The sequence below is a fragment of the Nicotiana sylvestris genome, chromosome 3 (assembly GCF_000393655.2).
Source record: "Nicotiana sylvestris chromosome 3, ASM39365v2, whole genome shotgun sequence".
Lineage (NCBI taxonomy): Eukaryota > Viridiplantae > Streptophyta > Magnoliopsida > Solanales > Solanaceae > Nicotiana > Nicotiana sylvestris.
This window is the reverse complement of record NC_091059.1, coordinates 197,687,256-197,696,500: the sequence shown is the minus strand read 5'-3', so window position 1 is coordinate 197,696,500 and position 9,245 is coordinate 197,687,256. Positions and strand designations below refer to the sequence as shown.

At 36.1% G+C, this 9,245-nt stretch overlaps 1 protein-coding gene across 1 annotated transcript; it reads right to left on the bottom strand.

Annotated features, from left to right (window-relative positions):
* Window positions 1–1,386: 1,386 nt before the first annotated feature.
* LOC104225827 (4-hydroxy-3-methylbut-2-en-1-yl diphosphate synthase (ferredoxin), chloroplastic) lies at window positions 1,387–8,784 on the bottom strand. The gene is made up of 20 exons (XM_070171336.1): window positions 8,522–8,784; window positions 7,448–7,675; window positions 6,866–7,023; window positions 6,444–6,550; window positions 6,249–6,349; window positions 6,090–6,166; window positions 5,229–5,348; window positions 4,903–5,133; window positions 4,327–4,443; window positions 4,176–4,250; window positions 4,018–4,095; window positions 3,725–3,784; window positions 3,586–3,648; window positions 3,269–3,413; window positions 3,041–3,179; window positions 2,744–2,821; window positions 2,499–2,658; window positions 2,315–2,413; window positions 2,118–2,222; window positions 1,387–1,731 (listed from the first exon to the last, which is right to left on the bottom strand). Exons 2-20 carry the CDS (start codon window positions 7,653–7,655, stop codon window positions 1,630–1,632), a joined length of 2,223 nt encoding a protein of 740 aa, XP_070027437.1. The 5' UTR covers window positions 7,656–7,675; window positions 8,522–8,784; the 3' UTR covers window positions 1,387–1,629.
* Window positions 8,785–9,245: the final 461 nt, after the last annotated feature.

The following is a 9,245-nucleotide window of genomic DNA, read 5'->3' as shown; positions in this document are numbered from 1 at the left end:
AGCACTAGTTAGTTGATTGCACAATCTTCATTGATCTACTGTGTAACACGCGTTATCCTCTCTTCCTCTCTCTTTTTCTATTTTAAGTCCGATTGTTTTTAACTAGCATTCAGCACTAGTTAAAAAACTCGATTTTCAGCTTATTTGGATGGTTGTTACCTATCGTTTCATAATGTATCATATTGTACGGTAATGTATTGTACTGTATTATTTAATGAATACAACGTTTGATTAGATTGTATTATTTATTATCGTTTTATGATGTCACGCACTAGCAATATGAAGAATAAACTTGCAACATTACCAAAAAAAATAGATTAAAAAGTACACTTATTGTATAAAAAAGCAGGATAAAGAATAAAATATGATTATTTAATAATAAGGAAGGGCAATATGAGAGAAAAAAAGTAAGGTAACGACGCCACCACACCAAATCCGTCTCATAAAGTGACACTTTTCATCGTTACGTAACGACGGATTTAACAATACGATACAATAAAGTTGAAGTAACAATCAAAACAAACATCATATTTAAAGTAACAATGATACAATACATAACAACCATCCAAACAAGATGCTAAACATCTTCAAGCCATTCTTATTTTAATCATTTTTAGATATCGTTGATCATTTTATTTGCTTATCACAGTGAATGATTTAAATAAATTAATTCTACAAAAATTGTATGCAAAATTAATCTACTTGTGTTTACAAGGTTAAATATTTATCCTGCGGAAATTTTGCTTTTGGAAAATGAAAACTAAGACTACAACAACAACCCAGTATAATCCCACTTAGTTGGGTCTAGGGAGGGTAGTGTATACGCAGACCTTACCCCTACCCTGGCGTAGATAGGCTGTTTCCAAATAGACCCACGACATCCTTCCCTCCCCTGAGGTAGAGAGGTTGTTTCCAAATAGACCCACGACATCCTTCCCTCCCCTGGGGTAGAGAGACTGTTTCCAAATACACCCACGACATCCTTCCCTCCAAGAACTTCTCACCTTGCTCTTGGGGAGACTCGAACTCACAACCTCTTGGTTGGAAGTGAAAGTTACTTACCATCAGAGCAACCCCTCTTGTGTATAAATGAAAACTAAGACTAAAAGACAATAATTGATATATTCTACATTGTTTGCATAATAAAACCTAAACTCGTTTGTTTTCCATACTATGGAGATTGGTTGAAGAGGAGCCTTGGAACAACAGTAAAAGTTGTCTTCGTATAACTTATAGGTCATGGGTTATGAACCATGGATGCAACCACTAATGCTTGCATTAGGGTAGGCTGTCTACGGCACACCCTTAGGGGCAGCCTTTCTCCGGACCCTGCGTGAATGCGAAATACTTAGTGCACCGGGCTGCCCTCACTACGTAGATCGGTCATTAATGAACAATGATATAGCCTATTACTAGATTCCCAAGAAGGGGACTGGTAACTAGAATTGATTAATACATGAATATTCTGCATTTGCATGCATGTACTAGATTCTACAAACAACATAAAAAGCTACATCTCAGCTGCTTGGAAATGGCAGCTTTCTGGAGTTTGCTGATGCTGTATTATTATCAGGTGCTAGAATCTGCATTTACAATGCAATTGTTATCTGTTAACTCTTCCAGTTGATCTTACTCCTCAGCAGGAGGATCCACCCAGCGGCCGTTATCTTTAATTAGCTGGATCAAGGCATCTGTTGCATGCTCCATTTGAATACCGCGTTTAACCACCGTCTGGAAGAAATTTAGCTCACCAGTAATTGAAACACATTAGTCACAAGTAGTACAAAATTAGCAATTTTTGTTTTGGTTTCCTTTATAGTGTATTCGATGGCTCAAAGATTTGTTTTGCTTCTTTCAGTTGAGAGATAATAACCACCATGTCACATATGTGCATCTAGTTTTGATTATCTTTTAGGCCTTTATGTTGTCCGAAGAGGCATTGTCTGCTTGCATTTTTATACTTTAAGCGACATTTTTGTCTATAAACTTCGTTGAGCTCTGAAATTATATAGTGAAAACTGAAAAGTGCAAGCCAGATGCATCTTACTTGGTTACTAGCAAAGAAGTTCTTAGTTGTGAAGAGCATTAGTAAAGTAAGGGAAATCAAAGCTTGGTACCTTGCCGACGTAAAGGTCAATCTTCCCAGGAGCACCACCAACATATCCGAAGTCAGCATCAGCCATCTCCCCAGGTCCATTCACAATGCAACCCATGATGGCAATCTGAAAAGGAAATATCAACACAACACAAACCATTTTTATAGACAGGAATTTATGAAATTCAGTGACAGTAAGCATTAGGGTCGCGTAATTACTGAAACACCGGGCAAGTGTGACGTCTTCTCCCTTATTTGAGCACTTATCTCTTGAAGATCAAATAAAGTTCTGCCACACGATGGGCATGATACGTACTCCTGAAAGGGATACACATATATGGAAATAAATCATGTTACTATGAATTGGTTCAGATTCTTGCTTTATCCATTCACTTTCCATTACCGTTTTTGTGTTCCGCATTCTGCAACCTTGAAGCAAATTGAAAGATGTATTTCTGAGGAAATCAAAATCCTGATCTGGAGCTTCCAACAGAATACCATCTCCGAGCCCATCTACCAAGAGAGCCCCAGCATTTGCCCCAGCACCAATCACTAAATCATCCCTGTCATATTGATATTTTCATAAGCTAAATTCTAAATAACCTCCACATGTCAGCTTTTAGGTAAGTGAAGTCTGCTTTACTATACCTGTGGGTATCATTGGGAAAGTGTATGTGATGAATCACTGGGAAGTTCAACGAATTCTCAGAGAGAGACTCAAAAAGCCTGCAACAGTAGATATTTTCTGGCTATCAGGATCGAGAAATTAGACATATGAAAATGCAGCTGCTAAGTATGTTTCCTATCGTAATTCTGCCTTTAAGAAAGTTTATACAAGTGATATACGTAATACATGTATGTCATATTGATTATGCCCCATCAAGGATAACTGGTAATCAATTTACTAAAGAGAACTTGATTATTTTCAATACAAATGCAACATACCTCCTGGCTGCATGAACTCTGCCAGTTTTTTCTTCTGTATATGGCAGATTATGAAGAATCATAGTAACATCGGTGCTCTTCAGGATTTCCAACTCATCTTTTGATTCATCACCACGCACAGACACAACCAATCGTGTACCTGAAGGAGGTTCCCTTTCTAGCCTGATTACTAAACTTTTATAATATAATTAATTCAAAGAACTTAAAAAACTATTACGATTATCACACCTTCTGGAAGAAGCTTTTGAGCACCACCAGATAACTCCTTCAGAGTAACCAATACCATGGCATTGGGTAACGGCTTTGTCAATTGCTCTGACAAAGGAGTAATGACTCCCATGCTTATGTCAACCAATCTTTTCAGAGCCAGACGCTGTTCATTTTGCAAAGACACAATCAAGTCATTCTCAAAGTTTCCATAAACAAAAGGGATCGAGCAAAATAATCTGCACTAGAAATGCTAAATTTTAACATATTAGTCCGAGCATCATGAAGAAATAACTTAGATACTTAAATTACTATACAGAAAACACAAGGGTCCTTACAGAATCTTTATCATCTACTGGTGGAAGTTCCCTCAACAGGATTGAGTCTACAGTCGCCAGATCCTGCAAAACCACTGATTATAATTTAGCACAAAGACGGCGCACAACCAAAGGAGAAGAATTAGTTCTAGAATTAGACCTTAAATGGCATGCCCACGACAAGCTTTGCCGCTAATGATCTGTACAGAATTTCAGGGGTCTGCAAAACCAAAAGATAAGGCCAGTTTTCAGGGAAGATAAAATAAAGAAAACATTTGTGGCTAGAAAATTCACAAAAAATTAGCATGTAATAAAATCGATCAGTAGAATCATATATTATAAGTTATTCTTAGAGAAGTGCTAGATAAGACCTTCAATTGATCCAAAGAAACAGACATGAGAACAGTAGAATCATATATTATAAGTTATTCTTAGAGAAGTGCTAGATAAGACCTTCAATTGATCCAAAGAAACAGACATGAGAACAGAACCATCTCGATGCAACACGCCTCTGTAGTCTACTTCATCACCCTGTTACAAAAATCAAAACATTTGTTTGCTTCACAAAATGAAGCCTCGTATAGCAGATCTGCTCAGGTTTTTTAACTGACCTCCTTTTGAGCTGGCAATTCCCCTGACCTACGTTGAAAGTCAAAATAACGTCTGTTCTTTTCTTCAAAAGCGGCCTGATAAAGGAAGCAGAAATTTTACTACACTGTCAAAACTTAAGGTCCTAAAGCACATTCATAAGCAATCGTGTACCACTCCTTGTTGAAGCTCAGCTGCTCTCTTTCCAAGGTTTGCCAACCGTCGACAGGGATCTATCTCCTCCTCTGGAGGTTCAGTTAGGGAAACCCTTATTGTATCACCCAGACCATCCTGCATCAATAGAAAATTTTCTTTAGAAAGTCGAGCAATACATTTATGATGATAAAGCCACACAAATGAGGAACATGTATGAGAATAGACTACCCTATCGTAGTAATTTGCTCGCATAAACACAATTTAACTTTTAAAATTCCAAATGTGATAAATCACAAGTACGTATTTTCTGTCGCTTGAGAACCCGCTCCGATTGAGCAGATTATAGCTTTTAGCTTAATTACGTCTTCTGATTATCATAATTTAACAAATATATTCTTGCTTTGTTTCATTTTCTGACAGTAAATACTAAATACCATATTGCTTGAATGAATGAATATGTATCAGCGAGTACAAAATATCTGGTATATCTAGAGAACTTGTATAAATGAAGTTGGAAGCAAAAGGAATAAAGATGTTACTTTCAACAAGATGCTCAGCTTTTACTGTTATTTATCCGGAAGTCTAAAAGTGTACCTGAAGAAGTGTGCCAATACCGATTGCAGACTTCATCCTTCCGTCCTCACCTTCACCAGCTTCAGTAACTCCCAAGTGTAAAGGATAATCCCATCCTTGAACATACATCTCAGCTACAAGAAGGCGATACGCCTGAACCATAACTACTGGATTGCTAGCTTTCATTGAGAAGACGAAATTGTGGAAGTCCAACTTTCGACAAATTCTTGCAAACTCAAATGCTGATTCAACCTGTTACCACATTTAGATGATACAAAGTAATTAAAGAATACAACAACAATGACTAGAACACAATATTCTAGATAAGTAATTCAGTTACTGCTCACCATTCCCCTAGGTGAGTCCCCATAATAGCTCATAATTCGATCTGAAAGGCTCCCGTGGTTAGTTCCAATACGTATTGCACGTCCGTACTTTTTACATTTTTCCACCAATGGTGTAAAAACCTGAGCCATTTCAAATCAAAAATGGATTGAACTCTGCAAAGAGGTAGATTGTCCAAGAATATGCTCCGTAATAAAAGGGAAAATTTCTTGCTAAATGCGAATAATGAGCAGGCACAGTTTCCAATATAGGATGATTATAGACCCAGCATCAGCTTGAGAAGCAATTCTTGTTTAACATTGTCCGTCTTAGCATAACAACAATAAAAACAACATACCCAGTATTATCTCACACCCGTCGCAGCATATTGCACGCATTTTTATTTTTTGACAAGCAGTGAATGAAAAGGATCTTATAATTAAATCAATATGATTCATACCTTATAGGGCAAAAGAAAGGTGAAAATCAACTGAAAATAACTACTCCCTCCGTTTCATTTTATGTGTCTTAGTTTGACTAGGCACGGAGTATAAGAAAAGTAAGGAAGACTTTTGAATCTTGTGGTCTTAAATTAAAATGTGTGAAATGTACCCAAGTGCCCTTGAATCTTGTGGTCTTAAATATGCCATGTGGAATGTTGGAGTTAAAGAGTTACTAAATATAGAAAGAGGCATTCTTTTTGAATCAGACTAAAAAGAACAGAGGAAGTACTGAATAAATTAAAGACATGCTAATTTGCAGGACGAGCACCTCATACCATGTTACTGACTTCTAAATTCAATCGATAGAAAGGTTAATAATTATCTTTACATGTATTAGAAATCAAAAACTATAGTTCTTATACTAGTGTGGCATATTCTAACCTCCTCAATGTGCTCAAGTTCTTTCTGGTAGTCTTCTTCTGTGTACTCTAATTGCTCAAACTGGGCTCGCCTGTCAGCTGAAAGAAATTAACCGATTAGATCATAGCTGTTCTCCTGGCTCGGCCAAAAAAGATCATCATATTGACAGAGAAGAAATACCAAAGTTTCCAGGATTGACACGTATTTTTTCAAAGCACTCCGCAACTCGAAGTGCAATAGGAGGAGCAAAATGAATGTCAGCCACCAGAGGGATGTTGTAACTGCATATATGCAGAACAAAGACGAGATAAGATAATACTCATGTCATCAAGTCCATCGAATCTTGAAATATATCGGTAAAAATTTGAGACTTACTTCTTTTGCACAAGAGAATTTTTAATTTCAAAACATGCATCAGCTTCTTTCTTCCCTTGGACTGTAATTCGAACTATGTCAGCTCCTGCATCAGCTATTTTCATCACCTGTATAAACAGGAGTTAGCATCAGCACTAAACTTGCTTGGCTTAAAATTTTCATGCTCATTGAAGAAGTAATGAAGTTCTATATATACCAGACTCAAAGATTTCAGAATTAGACGGAAAGTAAAACACTATTCCAGTGACTGATTCAAATCAAACCTAGACCATTAACTTACTATTGCACAAGAATATTATTACCTTATGATACCCAGAGAAGGAAACTCAACTTCAATAAGCATTAACATAAATATCATAGCAAACACAGTTAGAGTAGACTGCCACTTGTAACTTGCTTAAATCATGAAGTAGAAGGAGAACCTGTTCTACTGTTGCAGCAACATCTTTAGTATCTGTTGTGGTCATTGTTTGAATTCTGATTGGATGTTGGCTACCAAGGGCAACGTTCCCAACCATCACTGTGCAGGTCTTTCTTCTGACAGTTTTGTGTATGGATTCACAATACTTTTGCCTAGGAACTTTATCAAGAAGTGATACATCAGTCATCAGAGTGTGAATACAACAAATGTGTTACTTCACTTCTAATATAAAGTGAATTTTTTTTGTAGGATGACAAAATAAAAAGAAAAAAGATCTCAAATTTCCAAATCTAAATTTCCTACAAGTAGCATCAATGACAGATTCTTGGCCACAGTATGATTCACTCGTCGAACATCTAAGAGAAGTTGCTGCAAACTTATTCCAAATCAGTTTTTATGACACGTTCCAACCCTTAACGATTTGTACAATATTAAATAATCTCTCCTTTGTTTTTTCTTCGAGTAGTTTTGCAGCTTCATAAAACAGATTCAAATCCTTGAAAGCTAAAATTTATTATAGACCAAGTTCCAAACTGTTTAAGAATAAAGCAACTAGAAGCTTTCTAGTGCCTTACAAAAATACCTAGTAGTGGACTCCCTTCGGACGCAGGCTGAAGTTCAATGGTTTCTGGACCAGGATTTGCATTTCTTATCACAGAAACCTTGGTTCGCCGAAACATAACCCTCTGTAAGTCAGAAACTCTTACAAAGTCCATACTTTTAGCAAACCCCACACCATTTTCCCTGCTCTTCAGGCCTGTAAATGAAGCTGGAACAGCTCCTGCCGCCATTTTTATAATTCTTTACACTCCTGAAACATAAGACAACCAATACTCGTCGAATTACATTAAATGCCACACACAAAACAAACAAAAAAACATAACTACCACTACTATGCCTCAATTCCAAATTAGTTGGAGTTGGCTGTATAACACCTCAATATTCATTAAAATTCAGTTGGCCAGCAGAAAAGAGCCACACCCTCCATACCCCCCCCCCTCCAAACCCAAACCCAAAATTCCCAAAAGAAACGATCTTTTTCTATATCCTTCTGATCCCAGTTGATATCTTTCACTGTTGAGATAAAACTGAAGTATTTAAACTATTTAACCAAAATTCCAAAACACAATCTACATAAAACTGTAACAGAAAAAGAAACAAAACAAGATTTGAATTGCCAAATTCAAACAAATTCAGCTGAAAATACTAACTATAAACACTTACTAGGAAAATGACTACCTAATTGATTTACAAAAAGTTGAAATCTTTTTCAAGAATTTCCACCAAAAAATCAGTTTTAAACAGAAAAAGAGCTGGAGTAAAGGATATAATCCTACTCACCAAGTCACAGTCAAAATCAAGACTAGACTAATATACCAAAAGGCAAGGATCTTTTTTCTATGCCCTTTTGACCCCAGTTGATATCTTTCACTGTTGTGATAAAACTGTAGTAATTTAAACTATTTAACCAAATTCCCAAACACAATCAACAGAAAACTGTAATAGAAAAAGAAACAAACCAAGATATGAACTACCCAATTCAAACAAACTCAGCTGAAAATACAAACTACAAACACTTACTATGAATATAATCAGCTAACTAATTTACAAAAGATTGAATTTTTTTTCAAGAATAGTAGTATTACAGATTACTTACCAAGTCAGAGTTAAAAAAACCAAGACTAGACTAAAATACCCAAAAAGAGTAGAAGAATCAAGAAGCCAAAGAATTGGTGGTAGGCGGAAATTGAGAAGGACTAATAATGAAATGGGTTTCAGAAAAAATGGGAGAAAAGATTGAACATATAAATGTACTAGTAGTTCAGAAGATTAGGCAACAGCTAGTAAATTGTGAATAAAGACTAAGAAACATTTGTCCAGCATCTTTTGTACTGCTATTTTATTTGTGGCCATAGGGATACTAGTAAATTTAGCCCGGCGCACGGGCCTAATAACATTATGCTAATGATATTTTTTTTTGTTATTTTTCACATGGTATGATAACGTACCCGCATAATTAGTAGAAAAAAATTAGTAATTTTTACATTCCTATTCCATATAGTAAATTATATTACCCTCAATATTTAAGGTTTGATTTAATTACATTTAGTATACCTAATTATCAATTCTATACCATAATGTGTTTTAACTGTACAATTAATGTACCGTCACTTATTAATTAACGTTACGGTATATTCCTCCAAATCCACACCCCCACGTTTCTCTCTCCCAAACTCACACCCACACCCACGTATCTCCCCACACCCACGTTTCAAAACCATTATTCCCTCTGCTAAAACCAGAAAAACATATGTTGTTCCTTCCATTAACGTCCAATTTCAAGCTTTTTTCTTCTAAAACCAGTCAAAATTGAAATCAAA

What these genes read in the sequence shown, in the direction of transcription:
- LOC104225827 (XM_070171336.1), bottom strand. Translation starts at nt 7,655, where the DNA reads ATGGCGGCAGGAGCTGTTCCAGCTTCATTTACAGGCCTGAAGAGCAGG. An exon ending in GTATTGGCACACTTCTTCAG is followed by an intron (nt 4,444 to 4,902) that starts GTACACTTTTAG and finishes CTATTGATGCAG; the next exon opens with GATGGTCTGGGTGATACAAT. An exon ending in CTGAGCTTCAACAAGGAGTG is followed by an intron (nt 4,251 to 4,326) that starts GTACACGATTGC and finishes TTCCTTTATCAG; the next exon opens with GCCGCTTTTGAAGAAAAGAA.